The sequence below is a fragment of the Salvelinus namaycush genome, chromosome 19 (assembly GCF_016432855.1).
Source record: "Salvelinus namaycush isolate Seneca chromosome 19, SaNama_1.0, whole genome shotgun sequence".
In the NCBI taxonomy this organism is placed as follows: Eukaryota; Metazoa; Chordata; class Actinopteri; order Salmoniformes; family Salmonidae; genus Salvelinus; species Salvelinus namaycush.
Window position 1 is genome coordinate 40,243,708 of NC_052325.1, and position 23,588 is coordinate 40,267,295.

The 23,588-nt window shown below is 43.2% G+C and overlaps 1 protein-coding gene across 1 annotated transcript in view; it reads right to left on the reverse strand.

The window, feature by feature from the left end:
- Positions 1–5,508: 5,508 nt before the first annotated feature.
- The window catches only part of LOC120064023 (glycerol-3-phosphate dehydrogenase, mitochondrial-like), a 35,902-nt gene continuing 17,822 nt past the window's right edge, over positions 5,509–23,588 (reverse strand). The window contains exons 12-16 of the mRNA XM_039014334.1: positions 22,816–22,974; positions 17,195–17,307; positions 16,812–16,890; positions 14,983–15,081; positions 5,509–5,670 (exon numbers count right to left, since the gene is read on the reverse strand). Of these exons, the coding sequence (XP_038870262.1) occupies positions 5,509–5,670; positions 14,983–15,081; positions 16,812–16,890; positions 17,195–17,307; positions 22,816–22,974 (612 nt within the window). The remainder of the gene's footprint in view (positions 5,671–14,982; positions 15,082–16,811; positions 16,891–17,194; positions 17,308–22,815; positions 22,975–23,588) is intronic.

Here is a 23,588-nt window from a genome sequence, read left to right on the forward strand (position 1 = left end):
TTCTGACATGGAGATGGAGGGAATTCCAGAGTTGGGGAGCTGTACTGCCAAAAGCCCGGTCTTCAATTGAGCGGAGCCTGGTGCGAGGGATGGTGAAGAGGCCAGTGTGAGAGGAGCACAGTAAAGAGGTGGGAGTGTAGGGGTGTAGGAGGTCAGTAAGGTATGTGGGAGCCAGTCAATTGAGTGCTTTATAGGGGAGCATGAGCAATTTGAAGATGATCCTGTATTGAACTGGGAGCCAGTGGAGTTTGATGAGGGTCGAGGTGATGTGGTCCCAATGTCTAGTGTGTGTGAGGACTTGTGCAGCTGACTTTTGAATGTGTTGAAGTCTGTCCAGTGTTTTGGCGGGGAGTTCGTAGAGAATGGTGCTACAGTACTCCAGGCAGGATAACAAAAATAATTTAACTAAGCAAGTCAGTTAAGAACAAATTCTTATTTACAATGACGGCCTACCGGGGAACAGTGGGTTACCTACCCTGTTCAGGTGCAGAACGACAGATTTTTACCGTGTCAGCTCGGGGATTCGATACAGCAACCTTTCAGGTACTGGCCCAATGCTCTAACCACTAGGCTACCTGCTGCCCCAATGAGGGTTGAATGAGGGTTTCAGCAGTGGGGTCAGTGAGAGAGGGTGTGAGTCGTGAGCTGTTGGTGATGTTTCAGATGTGGGGTTGAAATGACAGAGTGGGATCAAATGTAACACCAAGGTTCCTGACTGTGGAGTTGGAGTGGATGGTGCAGAGGGAATTGGGTTTTGTGTGGATGTAGATGGGTGTCATCTGCATAACAGTGAAATCTGTGTCCAAATTAATGGACGATCTGACCAAGTGGTAGCATGTAAATACTAAATAGTAATGGACCTAACACTGACCCTTGTGGGATACCTTGTGATACAGGGTTTGAAGCAGACCTGCAGTTGCCAACGGAGACAAACTGTTGTCTATCAGATAGTTAGAAGTGGAACCAGGCAAGAGGTGTTCAGGAAACTCCAAGAAGCCTCTCCCTGCGGTCAGTTAAAATCTGATGAGTGTCAAATGCTGCAGACAGGCCCAGGAGAATGAGGATAGAGATGTTCCCAGCATCAGCAGCACAATGAATGTGAAATATTAAAAGTCCGTTTTAGTGCTATGCATGGCCCGGAAACCCGACTGGAGGGGTTCAAAAAGCTGTGTTGTTGGAGTTGTGATGCTACCACCGTTCAAGCACTTTGGCGAGGAAGGGGAGGTTTGAGGTAGTCCTGTAGTTGGTGAGGAGCTCAGTGTCCAGGCTCTGTATCTTCAGTATGGGAGTTATAGTCACTGTTTTCAAAGTAATAGGAACAATGCCAGATGAGAGATGCATTTACAATCTTGACCACCAGGGGGCAGAGAACTAAGAGTGTTAACTAAAGACACTGTTCCCACAACTATATGAAACATTCTGGGAACATTTAAAGAAGAGATTAAATGTGTTCTAGGAACATTCTTGCAACATCAGGCAAATGTTTTATATAAGCATGCTATAATCATCAACATGACTGGACAGTTTTTGTGTTATGAGGACATTTGCCTCGACCTAACAAATGTTCTGGGAACTTTCACAGAACTAATTTAATTTTGCTGGGGAGACACGCCTGTTCCTGTTGAAACAGAGGAATGTTACTGTTAAAAGCAGGGGATGCAGAAAATATTGTCAGAAATACAGGCAAAAGATTGTTGAACAATTTTAATATTTCACATTCATTGTAATGATTAAGTGACTCGATAAAAACAATGTTCACAAAAAAATAAATACAAGAAATACAGACATAACTGTTGGAGTTCAATACTGATGAACTTACCTGCATCTTTTACAGTACCAGTCAAAAGTTGACACACCTACTCATTCAAGACTTTTTCTTTAATTTCACTACTCTACATTGTGGAATAATAGTGAAGACATCAAAACTACGAAATAACACATATGGAATCACGTAGTAACCAAAGAAGTGTTAAACAAATAAAAATATATTTTATATTTGAGAATCTTTAAAGTAGCCACCCTTTGCCTTGATGACAGCTTTGCACACTCTTGGCATTCCCTCAACCAGCTTCACCTGGAATGCTTTTCCATCAGTCTTGAAGGAGTTCCCACATATTCTGAGCAATTGCTCTGTGGTCCAAGTCAGCCCAAACCATCTCAATCGGGTGATTGTGGAGGTCAAGTCATCTGATGGAGCACCCCATCACTCGACTTCTTGGTCAACTAGCCCGTACACAGCCTGGAGGTGTGTTGGGTCATTGTCCTGTTGAAAAACAAATGATAGTCCCACTAAGCGCAAACCAGATGGGATGGCGTATCGCTGCAGAATGCTGTGGTAGCCATGCTGTTTAAGTGTGCCTTGAATTCTAAATAAATCATGACAGTGTCACCAGCGAAGCACCCCCCACACCATCACCATCACACCTCCTTCGCCATGCTCCATGGTGGGAAACACACATGCGGAAATCATCCGTTCAGCTAATCTGCGTCTCGCAAAGATACGGCGGTTGGAACCAAAGATCTCAAATTTGGACTAATCAGACCAAATGATTGGTGTCCTTTAATAGTGGTTTCTTTGCAGCAATTCGAACATGAAGGCCTGATTCACGCACTCCCCTCTAAACAGTTGATTTTGAGATGTTTTTGCATTTATTTGGGCTGCAATCTGAGAGGCAAGGCATACCTGTTAATTGAAATGCATTCCAGGTGACTACCTCATGAAGATGGTTGAAAGAATGCCAAGCGTGTGCAAAGCTGTCATCAAGGCAAAAGGTGGCTACTTAGAATAATCTCAAATCTAAAATATATTTTGTTTGTTTTAATAACCTCTTTTTTTTAAATATTCGCCTAAAATGACGGATATGCATATTCTTGGTACCATTTGAAAGGCAACACTTAGACGTTTTTAGAATGTGAAAGGAATGTAGGAGAATAACACAATAGATCTGGTAAAAGATAATAAAAAAGAAAAAATATATATTTTGTATTTTTTTGGGACCATCATCTTTGAAATGCAAGAGAAAGGCCATAATGTATTATTTCAGCCCAGGTGCAATTTAGATTTTGGCCAGTAGATGGCAGCAGCGAATTTGCAACGTTTTAGACTGATCCAATGAACCATTGTATTTCTGTTCAAAATGTTGTGTCAAGACTGCTGAAATGTGCCTAATTTGTTTATTAATAACTTTTCATGTTCAAAATTGTGCACTCTCCTCAAACAATAGCATGGTAGTATTTTACTGTAAGAGCTACTGTAAACAAGAATGTAAGCTTTCTGCCAATATCCTTATATGTCTATGTCCTGGGAAATGTTCTTGTTACTTACAACCTCATGCTAATCGCATCCAGTGGAAGGGACACCGATCCCGAAGAAGTTTTAACACTTTTTTTGGTTACTACATGATTCCATATGTATTATTTCCTAGTTTTGATGTCTTCACTATTATTCTACGATTGTAGAAAATAGTAAAAATAAAGGAAAACCCTTGAATGAGTAGGTGTTCTAAAACTTTCGACTGGTACTCTATTAATACTTATTGCTGAAAGCAGTCGCTTCATGCAGCAACAAAATGTACATTCCATTGCTTTTGTCAGAAGGACGACAAAACTTCACCCAACTGCATTAGAACAACAATTGGCCATCCTACCATCCAAATAAAAGAGTAAATCCAAATCATACATCAAGTATCCTAGTGCTGGAGCGGGCAGTAGAAGAATGGATAAGCCCTCCCAAGTACTATGTACTGAGAATATCACTGATGTTGTCCTTTTGAGGAGTTGCATAACACCCCTATGGCTGGTGAGAAACAATCTGAAGACTAAGCCCGGCATAAATATGTATTATAACTCCCTACATTTAACCCTTACATTTCCCATCAATGTATTCTAAAACCAATTAGCTAATAATGTGAGTTTTATTCAAACAAATGAAAAGAACAACAACAGCCACGGTTTCAGTGAATTGGTCTCGTGCTCCCTGGTCAACTTTCAAAGTGGATTAATTAAGAACTGATAGCTAGAGATGTAACTCTTTGAAACTGCCCTCATACATAATTGTTGTACTAGGGGCAAACACATTACATTTTGTACTTTAACAGTGTGCATGAGAAAATAATTGCTTTATTTATAGTTACTGTGAAATTAAGCATGCTTAAAAGCCAGGAAGAGTATGGTTTAATCAGCTCTGTTGATTCATGCTCTCAATTCGCACTGGATCTGATAGCAAGGCACATTAAATACATTCCCTTATTACTCTATAAATGCAAGTGGCTAACCAGACAAACCATAAGTAATAAATGAATAGTCATAAAAACACCAAGTGCACAGACAGATACAGAAATTAAAAGCCAGCATCAAATACAACACTTAATCCCATTCAGCATAATAAAATCATGCAAGACAATAATGTTTCCAGGAACCAATCACATGCACCTACTGTGGAATATTTAAAGATGCTTACTGTTGATTTGTATCTCATTTGACGTCGACTAAATTAATATAATAAATATCTAGCATTTAGAGTCCATTTGAAAGGGATAAAATGAGTGAGTGAAAAATGCTATCGTTTTCCAATTAAGCCTTGCATTGAATAGAACAGTTAAATTGCATTACTTAATGTGGACCATAGAAGTTTGCTGAAAGTGCGGTCAAAACTCACAACATCCAGCAAACACTATTTGTAGAAAATGCCTCCCTTTAGATTGTCAGTATCGAAAATGTATAAAATGGCACAGGAGTACGGTACACAACAAAACCCTTTTTGAAAAAGACCACTATGAGTGCAATTCAAGTCGTCAACGTACGTTGCATATCACTCTGCATTGTTTCTAACATTCAGTTGTACGCTCTCGGGCAATGTTAAAAACAACAGTAACATCATACACTAAGAATTTGTTGTTGTTGAAATGTGTAAAAACAAATAATAAATAAATACATTGAAATAAATACATTGAAATAAACAACAGTGTCCCAATAATTACTCATTTCATATCTCAATAAATATCTCAATAAATATGGAAGCAGTTTTGTAAGATTCAAGACGAGGCATCGGCTACATGTGTGTTGATGCAGTGATAGAACACGAGCCTGTATCAGTAGAACAACTCCCATGGAAGACATAAGATAATGAGCTTCGTACCTTTGGGTTGTCCAGGTCTGTATACAACACCATATGAGCTTTAGCCAACCCTTGTGACTTCCGTTGTCATGTCATACATCACATCTATGATATGATATCACATGACATGACCATGGCAACATACAAGTCAGACGGGTTGTTTAAAGCACATAGATCTGTGGCGACCAGGCTGGAGCAGGGCCGTATGCATCAAGCATCTCTGAGTAGGAGCGCTGATCTAGGATCAGGTTCATATAACCTTATTTGTTGTGATCTAGAATGCAAAACTGATCCTAATTCGGCACTCATACTTTGAGGTGCAATACATACGGCCCCAGGGTTGTGTGACGAGGATCGTCCGGAGGAAGTACCAGGGCCAGGGGGGCTAAGTCTCACACTCCTCCCCCGCTACGGTCCACCGACACGGGCTTCCTCTGGTCGACAGGTTCCCTTTGCTCGAGGGGCTCTGTCTGGTCCAGGCTCTGTTCAGCCGTCTTCATCAGTATGGCCAGACGGTTGGCCGACACCTGGCCCTTCTTCACAGCACTCATTAACTGAAGACAAGACACAGCAGCAGGACCATTTAAAAACGTTTAAATCCTTATACAGTTGAAGTCGGAAGTTTACATACACTTAGGTTGGAGTCATTAAAACTCCACAATTAAAACTCAATTGTTGGAATTTTTCCAACAATTGTTTACAGACAGATTATTTCACTTATAATTCACTGTCTCACAATTCCAGTGGGTAAGAAGTTTACATACACTAAGTTGACTGTGCCTTTAAACAGCTTGGAAAACTCCAGAAAATGATGTCATGGCTTTAGAAGCTTCTGATATGCTAATTGACATAATTTGAGTCAACTGGAGGTGTTTTCCCCTTGATGTATTTCAAGGCCTACCTTCAAACTCAGTGCCTCTTTGCTTGACATCATGGGAAAATCAAAAGAAATCAGCCAAGACCTCAGAAAAAAAATTGTAGACCTCCACAAGTCTGGTTTATCCTTGGGAGCAAACAATAGTACAAACAATACAAACAATAGTACACAAGTATAAACACCATGGGATCACGCAACCATCATACCGATCAGGAAGGAGACGCGTTCTGTCTCCTAGAGATGAACGTACTTTGGTGCGAAAAGTGCAAATCAATCCCAGAACAACAGCAAAAGACCTTGTGAAGATGCTGGAGGAAACAGGTACAAAAGTATCTATATCCACAGTAAAACGAGTGCTATATCGACATAACCTGAAAGGCCGCTCATCAAGGAAGAAGCCACTGCTCCAAAACCGCCATAAAAAGCCAGACTACGGTTTGCAACTGCACATGGGGACAAAGATCGTACTTTTTGGAGAAATGTCCTCTGGTCTGATGAAACAAAAATAGAACTGTTTGGCCATAATGACCATCGTTATGTTTGGAGGGAAAAGGGGGAGGCTTGCAAGCCGAAGAACACCATCCCAACCGTAAAGCACGGGGGTGGCAGCATCATGTTGTGGGGGTGCTTTGCTGCAGGAGGGACTGGTGCACTTCACAAAATAGATTGCATCATGAGGATGGAAAATTATGTGGATATATTGAAGCAACATCTCAAGACATCAGTCAGAAAGTTAAAGCTTGGCCGCGAATGGGTCTTCCAAATTGACAATGACCACCAAGCATACTTCCAAAGTTGTGGCAAAATGGCTTAAGGACAACAAAGGCAAGGAGTGGCCATCACAAAGCCCTGACCTCAATCCTATAGAAAATGTGTGGGCAGAACTGAAAAAGCATGTGCGAGCAAGGAGGCCTACAAACCTGACTCAGTTACACCAGCTCTGTCTAGAGGAATGGGACAAAATTCACCCAACTTATTGTGGGAAGCTTGTGGAAGGCTACCCGAAACGTTTGACCCAAGTTAAACAATTTAAAGGCAATGCTACCAATTACTAATTGAGTGTATGTAAACTTCTGACCCACTGGGAATGTGATGAAAGAAATAAAAGCTGAAAGAAATCATTCTCTCAACTATTATTCTGACATTTCAAATTATTAAAATAAAGTGGTGATCCTAACTGACCTAAGACAGGGAATTTTTACTAGGATTAAATGTCAGGAATTGTGAAAAACTGAGTTTAAATGTATTTGTTTAAGGTGTATGTAAACTTCCGACTTCAACTGTATATCCCCCCCCCCCAGAATCCCCATATTACTCAGAGGAGACCTTCCCCACCCTTGAGGAAGAGATGTGCCATTTCCAGGCCCAGGGAAATCTGTGGGGACACATGCGCGCACAGGAACACTACCTGATCTAACGACCACATGAGGGGACAGCTTTATTACAGGCCATACTGTTTCTAACTGCCTTAACCGGTTGAGGACAGAGGGTGCTATTTTCACTTTGGGGGAAAATCGTGCCCAATTTAAACGGCCTCGTACTCTATTCTTGCTCGTACAATATGCATATTATTATTACTATTGGATAGAAAACACTCTCTAGTTTCTAAAACCGTTTGAATTTTGTCTGTGAGTAAAACAGAACTCATTTGGCAGCACACTTTCTGACCAGGAAGTGGAAAGTCTGAAAATGATGCTCTGTTCAAGGGCCTGCCTATAAATGGGCATGATACGTATGAGTATACATGCACGTCATACACCTTCCCCTAGATGTCAAGAGGAAGTGAGAGAAGAAATGAAGTGTTTATCTTGGTCTGAGGTGGAATAAATCCTCTTGGCACGACGAGTCATCCATTTCCTGTTTTCTGGAAAGCGCGAAGATGGACCTGGAATTGCCTTCTGAAAAGCTGTCGTTATAGGCGACTACTATCTCCGGCTTTGATTTTATTTGATACATGTCACAATATCATCGTAAAGTATGTTTTTTCAATATAGTTTTATTAGATTTTTGAAATTTATTCGGGACGTTAGGCGTGTTGCGTTGTGTGCCTTTGTTCAGAAAGGAGAGCTTCGCGCCACTTGGCTAGTGCGCTTGCTAATTCAAGAGGGAAAAAGGACGTTCTAAATTCAAACAACGATTGTTCTTGACAAAGGACACCTTGTACAACATTCTGATGGAAGATCACCAAAAGTAGGACCCATTTTATGATGCTATTTCATATATCTGTCGAACTGTGTACTAGTAGTTTTGCGCCCAGGTTTTGGCCACTCTCTCGCTATAACATAAGCCTTATGTCGTAATGAAGATATTTTTAGAATTCTAACACTGCGATTGCATTAAGAACTAGTGTATCTATCATTTCCTATACAACATGTATTTTTTTGTAATGTTTATGAATAGCTATTTGGTCAGAATAGGTGAGAGTCTAATAGAAATATCCGCACATTCTGGGAAAAAGAAGCTACGTTAGCATAATGGATAACCACTGATTTCAGCTCTAAATATGCACATTTTCGAACAAAACATAAGTGTATGTATAACCTGATGTTATAGGACTGTCATCTGAGGAAGGTTTATGAAGGTTAGTGAAAATTAATATCTTTTGCTGGTTTATTCACTAACGCTAACGTGCCTATTGCTATCGCTAACGTGCCTTGATGAATGAATGCGGTTGTGTGGTAGGCTATTGTAGTAAGCTAATATAATGCTATATTGTGTTTTCGCTATAAAACACATAAAAAATCTGAAATATTGGCTGGATTCACAAGATGCTTGTCTTTCATTTGCTGTACACGATGCATTTTTCAGAAATGTTTTATGATGAGTATTTAGGTATTCCACGTTGGTCTCTATAATTACTCTGGCTGCTTCGGTGCTATTTTTGACGGTAGCTGTGATGACACTTTGGGGAGATTCACCTACAGTCGTGGCCAAAAGTTTTGAGAATGACACAAATATTAATTTTCACAAAGTCTGCTGCCTCAGTTTGTATGATGGCAATTTGCATATACTCCAGAATGTTATGAAGAGTGATCAGATGAATTGCAATTAATTGCAAAGTCCCTCTTTGCCATGCAAATGAACTGAATCCCCAAAAAGCATTTCCACTGCATTTCAGCCCTGCCACAAAAGGACCAGCTGACATCATGTCAGTGAATCTCTTGTTAACACAGGTGTGAGTGTTGACGAGGACAAGGCTGGAGATCACTCTGTCATGCTGATTGAGTTTGAATAACAGACTGGAAGCTTCAAAAGGAGGGTGGTGCTTGGAATTATTGTTCTTCCTCTGTCATCCATGGTTACCTGCAAGGAAACACGTGCCGTCATTATTGCTTTGCACATAAAGGGCTTCACAGGCAAGGATATTGCTGCCAGTAAGATTGCACCTAAATCAACCATTTATCGGATCATCAAGAACTTCAAGGGGAGCGGTTCAATTGTTGTGAAGAAGGCTTCAGGGCACCCAAGAAAGTCCAGAAAGCGCCAGGACCGTCTCCTAAAGTTGATTCAGCTGCGGGATTCGGGGCACCACCAGTACAGAGCTTGCTCAGTAATGGCAGCAGGCAGGTGTGAGTGCATCTGCACGCACAGTGAGATGAAGACTTTTGGAGGATGGCCTGGTGTCAAGAAGGGCAGCAAAGAAGCCACTTCTCTTCAGGAAAAACATCAGGGACAGACTGATATTCTGCAAAAGGTACAGGGATTGGACTGCTGAGGACTGGGGTAAAGTCATTTTCTCTGATGAATCCCCTTTCCAATTGTTTGGGGAATCCAGAAAAAAGCTTGTCCTGAGGAGACAAGGTGAGCACTACCATCAGTTCTGTGTCATGCCAACAGTAAAGCATCCTGAGACCATTTATGTGTGGGGTTGCTTCTCAGCCAAGGGAGTGGGCTCACTCACAATTTTGCCTAAGAACAGCCATGAATAAAGAATGGTACCAACACATCCTCCGAGAGCAACTTCTCCCAACCATCCAGGATCAGTTTGGTGACGAACAATGCCTTTTCCAGCATGATGGAGCACCTTGCCATAAGGCAAAAGTGATAACTAAGTGGCTTGGTGAACAAAACATCGATATTTTGGGTCCATGGCCAGGAAACTCCCCAGACCTTAATCCCGTTGAGAACTTGTGGTCAATCCTCAAGAGGTGGGTGGACAAACAAAAATTCACAAATTCTGACAAACTCCAAGCATTGATTATGCAAGAATGGGCTGCCATCAGTCAGGATGTGGCCCAGAAGTTAATTGACAGCATGCCAGGGCGGATTGCAGGTCTTGAAAAAGAAGGGTCAACACTGCAAATATTGACTCTTTGCATCAACTTCATGTAATTGTCAATAAAAGCCTTTGATTCTTATGAAATGCTTGTAATTATACTTCAGTATTCCATAGTAACATCTGACAAAAATATCTAAAGACACTGAAGCAGCAAACTTTGTGAAAATTAATGTTTGTGTCATTCTCAAAACTTTTGGCCACGACTGTATTGCTCACCTCTTGGCCACAGCACAGTAGACTATATGATTACAGACATTGACCCTTTCTCTCTCAGCTCATTCACTGTCAAGCCGCTAACACCTCTGTCTGATCACAGCCAAATGACGTTGTTCCTCAAAAGAACAGACATGGAAACAACCACACATTCACAGCCCAGTAAGCTATACAACATCAGAAATTCAGACAGATGGGCCCAAAACAGCACAGAAGAATACCAAAAAGAAATGTGTAACCAAAATATCAAAACACTCTTAGATAACTTTCTGGATACCACATTCACTCACAGTAAAGAAGGCATCAATCTAGCAGTAAAAAACATCAACTATATATTCAGGCAAACAGCAAAAGAAGCACAACTGAAATTGATCAAAAAAACTAAACAAAAAAGACCACAGATGACAACTGGATTGATGCTGATTGTACAATTATAAGGAAAAAACTTAGAACACTATCCAACCAAAAGCACAGAGACCCAAATAATGGTTAATTACGCCTTCATTACTGTGAGACTTTAAAACTCTATAAACGTACACTCAGAACCAAAAAAGCACAGTACAACAGCAAGCAGCTGACACTAATTGAGGAGTCCATAAACACAAACAACTTCTGGCAAAACTGTAGAATTTTTTTTTTTTGAAACAAGAGGAATGAGCGATACAAAATGGTGACATATGGACAACCCATTTTAAAACACTCTACAACACCGTTCAAATTGACACAAACGCAGAACAACGCCTTATTCATGAGAAATTGAATGGATTAGAAAAAGCTATAAAGGACAATAAAAATCCATTGGACTCCCCAATTACTGACCAGGACCTCTATAAGAAACTTCAGGCCCTCAAATTTAAAAAAAGCATGCGGACCTGATGGCATCCTAAATGAGATGCTCAAAGTCACTAGTGCAAAGTTTCAATTGGCTATATTAAAACTGTTTAATTTGATCCTGAGTGTTATTTCCCTGACATCTGGAATCAAGAACTCATAACCCCAATCTTTAAGAATGGAGACAAATTTGACCCTAACAATTACAGAGGCATTTGTTTGAACAGTAACCTGGGGAAGGTTTTCGGTGGTATTATAAATGTAAGAGTTCTAAACTTCCTTAATAAGCACGACTTACCAAAACATCGCACGACTGATCATATTTACACCCTACACACCCTGATAGATAAATATGTCCACCAAAATAATACCAAAATATAATCTTGCTTTATCGACTTCCAAAAAAGCATTTGATTTTATTTGGCATACAGGACTGTTATGTTATTGAAAGTGGTGTAGGGGGTAAAACATATGGCATAATTAAATCAATGTATACATGTAATACGTGTAGCTTTAAAATTGGCAAGAAAAGAACAGAATTCTTTAACCAGGGGCAGGGCCTTCGCCAGGGATGCTATCTGAGCCCTGTACTCTTCAATATTTACATCAACGAATTAGCCACTATTCTAGAAAAATCCACAGCTCCTGGTGTTAGTCTCCACAATTCAGAGGTTAAATGCCTACTCTTCGCAGATGACCTATGCCTGCTGTCACCCTCAGCACATGGCCTACAGCAGAGCCTGGACCTGCTAGAGCAGTACTGCCAGACCTGGGCCCTGGCAGTAAACCCCAAAATTACTAAAATAATGATTTTCCAGAGAATATCCAGATCTCAGGGAATTAGACTAAGTTCTCAATTGGTACAAAATATATAGAGTACTGCACACACTACAATCACTTAAAGCTCAACTGGACACCTTAATGATGCAGTGAATGAACTGAGAGAGAAAGCACGCAGGGCATTCTACGCCATTAAAAAACAAATTCAAATTGAAATACCTATTAAAATTTGGCTAAAACTAATTGAATGTGTCATTGAACCAATTGCACTTTATGCCAGTGAGGTGTGGGGTCCACTTGCAAAACAAGATTTCACCAAATGGGACAAACACCCCATTGAAACCCTGCATGCAGAGTTACGTAAGATTCTCCTACAAGTCCAGAGGAACACTACAAACACCCCATTGAAACCCTGCATGCAGAGTTCTGTAAGATTCTCCTACATGTCCAGAGGAACACTACAAACAACGCATGCAGGGCAGAATTAGGCCAATATCCACTAATAATAAAAACTCAAAAAAGAGCAATTACATTTTGGAAACATCTAAAATACAGTGACCCCCTCCCATATCATTACCAAGCCCTGCAATGCCAAGAGCTGAACAAAGAAAAGAGTCCCCTCATCCAGCTAGTCCTGGGGCTGAGTTCGCAAACCTGTTCTACTAACACACAGAGGCCTCAGGACCAGAACATCCAATCAATCAGAATAAAACAAATTACAAAGCAATCAAAACAAAACTACATTGCTTATTGGGAAGCACAAGCACAAAGCAAAATGCAGTGCTATCTGGGCCTAAATTGACAGTACACCGTGGCTAACTATTTGACCATGGTTATTGATCAAAACCTTAGAAAAACCTTAACAGAGTACAGGCTTAGTGAGCACAGCATTGCCATTGAGAAGGGTAGACACAGGAAAACCTGGCTCCCTGTAGAGGAAAGGCTGTGCAACCACTGCATCACAGCAGAACCTGAGACAGAGCTGCATTTCCTGACAAAATGTAAAAAATATAAAGGTTTCAAAGACCTCTCTGATGAGAATAGGCTACCAGTCCTGTTGGGGGAGGACGCAGAGAGCTGTGGGTTGGCAGCGCACTACATTGCTGCCTGCCATAAGATGAGGGACAGTGTCTGACAGACCAATCAACCTGCACATGTCCTCTACTGTATGTTTATTGTTATTGTTGAATGTATGGTTATTTTGACCCTTGGTTAGTGTTGTTACTGTTGTCACATTGACAATTTTGATTCTCATTTTTATATTGTAAATATCCAAAATAAGCTTTGGCAATATGTACATTGTTATGTCATGCCAATAAAGCAAATTGAATTGAGAAAGAGAGAGTAAGAAAGAGAGAGAGTAAGAAAGAGAGAGAGCGAGAGAAAGACAGAGAGAGAGAAAGACAGAAAGGGGGATGCTGGCTCAATCATTATCATGCTAGAACATGTTCAGCTCACCGGCCATCCTGGTTGTAAGTCAGCTCATGCCTTATGTGAGGAAGACCATGTCTATCCATAATACCACCATAACCAGAACCTCCAGCTTCAGCCACTGGACTCCACTCCAAGACCATCAGAAACCCAGGAAATAAATGGTTCTGCCACTCAAAAAGTACACTAATGAAGATTAAACCAGGTTTTTGGAGCCACTCAATTTGGTCCAGGGGCTGTATGTATGAAATGTCACAGAGTAGGAGTGCTGATCAGGATCAGGTTCCCCCTGTCCAGTTGATCTTATTCATTGTGAAACTGATCCTAGATCAGCAGTCTGAGATGCCCAAGTCTAAGAGTACTAAGTGGATAGGTAGGCTGTCTCCTTCTGAAGAGTTAAACATTTTTTATTTGATTCCATGCAGACAGCATATTCCTAACTAAATTAACATCCAAAAGACATTGATGAAGTTCATCCTTAATATAACAGCTAAACGTAAAGATATCCATTCCTTCCTAATTAGTTGGATTTCAGCAGAGTGCATATGCTCTTAAGACGCCATAAAATGTTCACACGTCTGACACGTGAAACAAAGGGCTCAGACAGGTCACTCCACCTCAACCTCAAATGAAATCCTCCTTAAACACCGAGCGAAGTCAATGTAATGTATAGAGAACATGCAAATGCTTCCCTCTCTGTCTCAGATCAGAGGGAAGCATTTGCATGTTCTCTATACATTACATTGGGCCTGTATTCATTAAGCGTCCAAGAGTAGGAGTGCTGATCTAGGATCAGTTTTTGACTTTAAATCATAATGAATAAGATGACATGGACAGCGGGTAGTTGGTCCTAGACTAGCACCTCTATTTTGAGACGCTTTGTGAATATGGACCATTGTTTTTAAGAGCAGGGTGATCAGAAGTGACCCTAGTGGCAGAGGAAGACTGACAATGTTTAGGAATGGCAGAGGAGCCGGATCCCCCATAACCAGGCCTTCACAGCACGTCTCCTATCTCTTGAGGGATAATTACCATTCCCTTTGCCTTGATCTTGTTTGTTTAACTTGACACAGTGAAGAAAGGGCTGACATTGACCAGAATCCCCTGCATTAATGTGTCTCATGTTCTGCATTCATCATTGTCACCGAGCAGGAGAAGCCTGGCAGTGTCAAGAGGAGAGGAGAGAGGGAGGGAGCACATCCATGTGTGTGCGCGTGTGCTTCACACTCTCTCTAACAGACACACATGCATGCACTTGCACATGTAAGCATGCACACACATCTATTCAAACCATGAACTATTATACACTCTAGAAAACCAAATAAATATCGTTTTTTAGAGAGCGGAAAGAAAATGTAATACACACAACAACAAAAATTGAGGTGGGATTTAAAATATTTTTGACACAAAACAACACAAAAATGATTATAACCAGACAAAATTAATATACTCTACCTGCAAGAATTCATTAAATTCCACTTGTCCGTTTTTATTGAGGTCAACTTCATTCAGAATTTCATGGAGGGTGTCTGCATCTATATAGACATTGATACTCTGAAACAAAGGAAACATAGTTTAGAACAGTCCCCAGTAAACTGGTGCAGGTACTGAGTCCGCATCTCAAACACTAGAACTATGAACCACATGGGTTGCCGTCCCAAATGGCACCCTATACCCTGTATACTGCACTACTTTTGACCAGGGCCCCATAGAGCTCTGGTCAAAAGTAGTGCACTATATAGGGAATAGGGTGCCACTTGGGACGCAAGCATGGTCTCATCAAGTCCCTTCAGCTACAGTAATATCCAGAGCGACACCTATCTAGTATATTCATATCATCTCCGAGATGAGGCTTCTTATGAATATGTCACCCCGGTATTTGCTCCCTAGCAATGAAACACATTTAATTTCGATTGTGTTGACAGAAACTCCCACACATCCCCCACCGCCAACCCACAGCTCAATTAGTAGAGAGAGAGAGTGGTCTCTTGCAGAGGCCTGTCGCTAGATGAATCTTTGTGTACAGCTAATCCATACACTTTCAATGGAATGGATGTGAATAGGTTGGGATTAATGACAGGCGCCTACCTTATATACTCCCTATAGTTATACCCCAGTGGGTTTCAAACCAAACACTACTTGAATGTTTTCCACTACACGTCATTCTAACAGCAGGAGCTGCTGCTACTGCTACTACTACTACTGCTGCTACTACTGCTACTACTACTACTGCTGCTGCTACTGCTGCTACTACTACTACTGCTGCTGCTACTGCTACTACTGCTGCTGCTACTGCTGCTGCTACTACTACTACTACTGCTACTTCTACTACTACTGCTACTACTACTGCTGCTGCTACTGCTGCTACTACTACTACTACTACTGCTACTACTACTACTGATGCTACTACTACTACTACTACTACTGCTACTGCTACTACTACTGCTACTACTTCTACTACTACTGATGCTACTACTACTACTACTACTGCTACTGCTACTACTACTATTACTGCTGCTACTACTACTACTGCTACTACTCCTACTGCTGCTACTACTTCTACTACTACTACTACTACTACTGATGCTACTACTACTTCTACTACTACTACTGCTGCTGCTGCTGCTACTACTTCTACTACTACTACTACTACTACTACTGCTACTATTACTACTGCTACTACTGCTGCTACTACTACTACTACTGCTGCTACTACTACTGCTACTACTACCACCACCACCTTCACCACCACCACAATGGCAATCAACATCTGAATATTCACTTGTGGACCTCTCCGCACGGCAAATTACATTTTTAACCAAACAAAATAATTTTGTTTCAATTATCACCATTATATAAGTATACCGTTATAATGTTTTGATTGGATCTCTAGTTAAGTTGTTTTGGATCCAAAGAGTGTGATAAGGTTAAGAGCATATGAACATAACCTTATCATTACATGTTAAGAGGCCTGAATTATACTTCAAACATCAGTTGACAATGCTATGTCAACTCATACTTATAATTAGCCCAACTGTTCCTCATGCATAAGATCAGTTGGAGGGAGCGCTGCTGTCGTGTGACTGAGCAACGGAGTGTCATGGTTACTGAACTAAAAACGGACCATCAGAGCAACGCTGTGTTGCGGAGCACCGTGGTTATATTAAAGCAGAGAAATCTGATACCCCTTCCACAGGCCTGACAAACGCACACTAATTGCACACACACACTCCAGAGGAGAGGACAAAGGGAAACGCAACATGAGACTGAGCATCGTTCGTTACCTCTAATACCCGCTGAACATCCACGGTGGTGATGAAGCCCTTATTTTCTTTGTCAAACTTGTGGAACCTTTTCATATACCTGTTGACGGAAGAAAGGAAGTGGTGGGTGGCTGTTTGGTCGGTGCTAGGCTAGCCCTCTGAGACAGACAGGAGAGGAGAGAGGAGGAGAAGGGAACAGTAGTGTGAAGTCTGTCTGTCTTTTTCAAATATATGTAAAAGCTTTATTTAGACAGATCGGAAGTTACAAAGGGGATACCAAACGGGATAGTTGGAAGGGTCAACTCCGGGCTTGAACCCCGGTCTCCGGTGGGAAGTCACATTTGTGTTGAGAGCAGAGAGTGTGAACACTCCGCGATGGTTCTGCACCAGCCTGTCTGTCTTACCTGCCCACCTCAGCAGGAGTGAGGGTGATCTCGGAGGTGTCGGTCAGCTGCTCTGAGCGAGCCTTGTAGCCCATCTCATAATACAGGAACTGTTTGGCTGCAGATAGCTCCTCCTACAGGAATACACATAACAGGAAGTTGAAGGCCCTAGCCGCGTCCTCAGAGCATGCGCAGACCAGCTGGCTGGTGTGTTTACGGACATATTCAATCTCTCCCTATCACAGTCTGCTGTCCTCACATGCTTCAAGATGGCCACCATTGTTCCTGTACCCAAGAAAGCCAAGGTAACTGAACTAAATGACTATCGCCCTGTAGCACTCACTTCTGTCATCGTGAAGTGCTTTGAGAGACTAGTCTTGCTGATCATATCACCTCCACCCTACCTGTCACCCTAGACCCACTTTAATTTGCTTACCGCCCCAATAGGTCCACAGACGATGCAATCGCCATCACCCTGCACACTGCCCTATCCCATCTGGACAAGAGGAATACCTATGTAAGAATGCTGTTGACTACAGCTCAGCATTCAACACCATAGTACCCTCCAAACTCATCATTAAGCTTGAGACCCTGGGTCTTGACCCCGCCCTGTGCAACTGGGTCCTGGACTGACGGGCCACCCCCAGGTGGTGAAGGTAGGAAACAACATCTCCACTCTGCTGATCTTCAACACTGGGGCCCCACAAGGGTTCGTTCTCGGTCCCCTCCTATAATCCCTGTTCACCCACGACCGTGTGGCGACACACGCCTCCAACTCAATCATCAAGTTTGCAGATGACACAACAGTGGTAGGCTTGATTACCAACAACGACGAGACAGCCTACAGGGAGGAGGTGAGGGCCCTCAGAGTGTGGTGTCAGGAAAATAACCTCTTACTCAATGTCAGCAAAACAAAATAGATGATCGTGGATTTCAGGAAACAGCAGAGGGAGCACCTCCCTATCCACATCAACGGGACAGCAGTGGAGAATGTGGAAAGTTTTAAGTTCCTCAGTGTACATATCACAGACAAACTGAAATGGTCCACGCACACAGACAGTGTGGTAAAGAAGGCGCAACAGCGCCTCTTCAACCTCAGGAGGCTGAAAAAATGTGTCTTGTCACTGATAACCCTCACTAACTTTTACAGGTACACAATCGAGAGCATCCTGTCGGGCTGTATCACCGCCTGGTACAGCAACCGCAGCAAGGCAAAAAAAAAGGCAAAAAATATCATCAAGGACAATAACCACCCGAGACACTGCCTGTTCACCCCGCTTCCATCCAGAAGGCGAGGTCAGTACAGGTGCATCAAAGCTGGGACAGAGAGATTGAAAAACACCTTCTATCTCAAGGCCATCAGATTGGTAAACAGCCATCACTAGCACAGAGAGGCGGCTGCCTACATACTGACTTGATATCATTGGCCACTTTTTTAAATGGAACACTAGTCACTTTAATAATGCCACTTTAAGAATGTTTTCAAATCTCGCATTACTTATCTCATATGTATATACTGTATACTGTATATGTATACTGTATATGGTCCTGCCATACATACCTACCTATGCTACGGTCACAAGACGCAGGCCTCCTTACTGTTCCTAGAATTTCTAAGCAAACAGCTGAAGGCAGGGCTTTCTCCTATATAGCTCCATTTTTATGGAATGGTCTGCCTACCCATGTGAGAGACGCAGACTCGGTCTCAACCTTTAAGTCTTTATTGAAGACTCATCTCTTCATTAGGTCCTATGATTGAGTGTAGTCTGGCCCAGGAGTGTGAAGGTGAACGGAAAGGCACTGGAGCAACGAACCGCCCTTGCTGTCTCTGCCTGGCCGGTTCCCCTCTCTCCACTGGGATTCTCTGCCTCTAACCCTATTACAGGGGCTGAGTCACTGGCTTACTGGTGCTCTTCCATGCCGTCCCTAGGAGGGGTGCGTCACTTGAGTGGGTTGAGTCACTGACGTGATCTTCCTGTCTGGGTTGGCGCCCCCCCTTGGGTTGTGGTGGAGATCTTTGTGGGTTATACTCGGCCTTGTCTCAGGATGGTAAGTTGGTGGTTGAAGATATCCCTCTAGTGGTGTGGGGGCTGTGCTTGGCAAAGTGGGTGGGGTTATATCCTGCCTGTTTGGCCCTGTCCGGGGGTATTGTTGGATGGGGCCACAGTGTCTCCTGACCCCTCCTGTCTCAGCCTCCAGTATTTATGCTGCAGTAGTTTATGTGTCGGGGAGCTAGGGTCAATCTGTTATATCTGGAGTATTTCTCCTGTCTTATCCGGTGTCCTGTGTGAATTTAAGTATGCTCTCTCTAATTCTCTCTCTCTTTCTTTCTTTCTTTCTTTCTTTCTTTCTTTCTTTCTTTCTTTCTTTCTTTCTTTCTTTCTTTCTTTCTTTCTTTCTTTCTTTCTTTCTTTCTTTCGGAGGACCTGAGCCCTAGGACCATGCCTCAGGACTACCTGGCCTGATGACTCCTTGCTGTCCCCAGTCCACCTGGCCGTGCTGCTGCTCCAGTTTCAACTGTTCTGCCTGCGGCTATGGAACCCTGACCTGTTCACCAGCACCACGGGAAACGCAGGAGAATCAATAATGAAGAAACTGATTCTCTCCTTATGACCCTCCTGCGTAACCATGTCTAGTGGAGCGGTGGCCTCCCTAATCAGCCCTGAACCTAATGGTCGACTATCTAGGGCGTGCACAGGGAAGGGCATATCCACAGGAACAAGGGGGATACATACATGTGGGCAACAGGGGTCTCTGTGTGAGCCTGGTGCCGTCTCACCTGGGGTGACACGATAGTGCCCTACCTGCTGCCTCGACTCCCTGAGGAACAACCCCAGCACCGACCAGCAGTGTGCCCTCTGCGGCCACAGATGGTGCAGGGGATGGCCCCTCCTCCGGTCGCCCTAAGTGCAGCACCTCCCAGCTCCATGGGCGCAGGAGCGGTGGTGCTGGGGGATGGAACTGACAGGCCCCGATCCAGACGTCCGCGGGCAGTCAGCAGGTTGTCCAGCCGGATGGACAAGTCCACCAGCTGGTCCAATGTGAGGGTGGTGTCTCGGCAGGCCAACTCCCGACGAACGTCCTCGCGCAGACTGCACCGGTAGTGATCGATCAGGGCCCTGACGTTCCATCCCGCGCTGGCGGCCAGGGTCCGGAAGTCCAAGGCGAAATCCTGCGCGCTCCTCGTCCCCTGCCTCAGGTGGAACAGACGTTCACCCGCCGCTCGACCCTCAGGCGGGTGGTCGAACACTACCCGAAAGTGAACTCTGCGTAATGGTCCTACGCCGCGTCTCCCTCACTCCATACGGCGTTGGCCCACTCCAGGGCTTTGCCTGAGAGGCAGGAGACGAGGGCGGACACGCTCTCACGCCCCGAAGGAACCGGGTGGGCGGTTGCCAGGTAGAGCTCCAGCTGGATTAGAAACCCCTGGCATCCGGCAGCCGTCCCATCATACTCCCTCGGGAGCGCGAGTCGAATCCCGCTGGGACCGGGTGAAGGAGGGGTGGAGCTGGTGGAGGCGCTGGAAAACCTCCTCCTCTCTCCCAACGATCCATTGTCTGCAGATGTTGCAACATGGTCGCGTGCTGCTGAATGCGCTACTCCACTGCAACCGGGAGGGCGTCTGCTCCTGCTGACTCCATTCTTTGGGTGAGTGATTCTGTAAGGGTCCTGTGTGTGTAGTTGGTGTAGAGAGTCAGGCGCAGGACAGCAGAATTGAGTAATCAACGTACTTTACTCAAAAAAGACAAATATACAAAGAAACAACACGAGCCCACAAAGACGGACCGAAATTACAATAAACAATCAATCACAAACACAACATGGGGAACAGAGGGTTAAATAATAAACAAGTAATTGGTTGAGTGAAGCCAGGTGTGAAAGACAAAGACAGGACAAACGGAAAATGAAAAGTGGATCGGCGGTGGCTAGAAAGCCGGTGACGTCGACCGCCGCCCGAACAAGGAGAGGGACCGACTTCGGCGGAAGTCGTGACAGCGGTAGAGATACTCTGAATGATCGGCTATGAAAAGCCAATTGACATTTACTCCTGAGGTGCTGACCTGTTGCACCCTCGACAACCACTGTGATTATTATTATTTGACCCTGCTGGTCATCTATGAACATTTGAACATCTTGGCCATGTTCTGTTATAATCTCCAACCGGCACAGCCAGAAGAGGACTGGCCACCCCTCATAGCCTGGTTCCTCTCTAGGTTTCTTCCTAGGTTCTGGCCTTTCTAGGGAGTTTTTCCTAGCCACAGTGCTTCTACACCTGCATTGCTTGCAGGTGGGGTTTTAGGCTAGGCTTCTGTACAGCACTTTGAGATATCAGCTGATGTAAGAAGGGCTTTATAAATACATTTGATTTGAATACTATTCTATAATAGCCCTTGCATCTTAGCCGCTCTATCACCGCTCATCCATATATTTTATAGTTATATATTCTTATCCCATTCCTTTACCAGATTGTGGGTATTAGGTTTTGTTGTGGAATTTGATTGATATTAGGTTTTGTTGTGGAATTGTTAGATATTACCTGCTAGATATTGCTGCACTGTCGGATCTAGAAGCATAAGCATTTCGCTACACTCGCAATAACATCTGCTCACCATGTGTATGTGACCAATACGATTTGATTTGAAGGCCCATTAGAATACCAGACATTCATCACAGCAGCACTAGCACTACTTCCATTAGCACACATTGATCACATAGCAGACACTCAGACACCCACATACAAACAGGTGGTCTGCAATCTACCACGAATACTGTAGGTTAGTGGCTTTCTAAATACCTTCTCAACCTAAATACGGTAAAAACAGGGGTCAGTTATCCATAGTGGTGAATTAATACTTTCACATTCAATACCGGTTTGCTTTGAATTTGACTTGTCATGGATTGGTAAAAGGTGCTCTAAGGAATGCAGGGAAGAATCACTCCATAACTGGGCTAAAGTTCAATGGTCCTACCGTAGAAGGAGAATTAGAGGAAGGGCGAGGCCCCATCTGAAGTCATGAGAATCAAACTGTATCAAAGCTCTAGTTAGGTATTTCTCTATTAATAGTCCAATACAAACAAAACCTAGACTGGAATAGAAATATCAAAACAATACCTATTTAGGGGATACCCAAGCAGTAAATGTTTTTTGTTAGCTGCATATGATTACAGTGTGAATGTAGCAACAGCATAAAGCAAACCTCAGTAATTAACCTATGGTAATGACCAAAGCCAATTTATGGCTCTTAATAAAGATCAAACGTATCCCAAGTTAATGTGAGGTCGATCAAAATGCACGTGCGGGAATATCCGAGCGGGAAAATCAGTGACTGAATGGGAGAGAGATACTGGGAATGGTGCCAGTCAATAGGAATTTTCTTACATATCGATTGTATACTGTACGAATGGGTTAAGGAAAGATGTGGCAGTTTGAATGCAGTGGTTTTGTCTGTGAAATAGGGTTGCAAAATTCCAGTAACTTTCCCAAAATGTCTAGTTTTGTTGTTTTTTTCCCCCCAGAAGGAAATGAGAAGGAAATCCGAAAATCCGAAAATCCTACAACCTGGATTTCTGGAAAACCTGGGAATTTTCTGGAAAGTTTCTGGAATTTTGCAACCCTACTGTGAGAGAGTGGTGCAGCTCACCCTCTTCCTCTGCTCACTCCACGTCAGCTGCTTTCCCATGATGTCTACGATACGTGGAAGGGCCTCCTCGGCTGCCTGCACATTCAGGAAGCCCAGCCGCGTGCGCCTGGCGATCACATCAATGGCCGTGCACGCATACTCTTTAATGGCATACTGGACCTGGAAACAATATAATGCTTAGTCTACACTTGATGCACCTCTGGTTATTCACCTATTCACTCTTCTGTTAGCTCTGTTGATTAGGAGTTAAAGAGATCCTCCAGTACTTTTGTATACTTTTTAGCAAGTAGTTCTGAAAGTAGCACTCAACAGCCAAAAGTGGTCCCTGAAAATTGCGTACTGTGTCACATACTGTATGTGCAGATATGTGCACCACGTCACTGCTCTCTCTCTCTCTCTCTCTGCTGTGTCCACTGAGTTGTTGGGCCCGCCCAGCAAACTCATTGGATAACGCTGGGCAGGCCTCTTGCTAGCAGTCATTCAAATGCAAGGGGCTGAAGCTCATTTTCTAGAACTCGAATTGCTATGGGACTGACCCAGGTGAGGGGAAATGTAGGGAAAATAGCGAGGCACAGCTTCAAGAAAACATTTGCTTTCAAACTAGGGATTTTGTTGCTAATTGAGGTAAAACAGTAATTCTGCTCATAGATTATGTATGTATGAACTACACACTGACACACCTAGCCCAAAGTGGGAAGTTAAAAAAATACTTTCTTAAATCACCTATGTACCGGAGCATGTCTTTAACTACAGTAACTTCCTAGGTTTCCCAG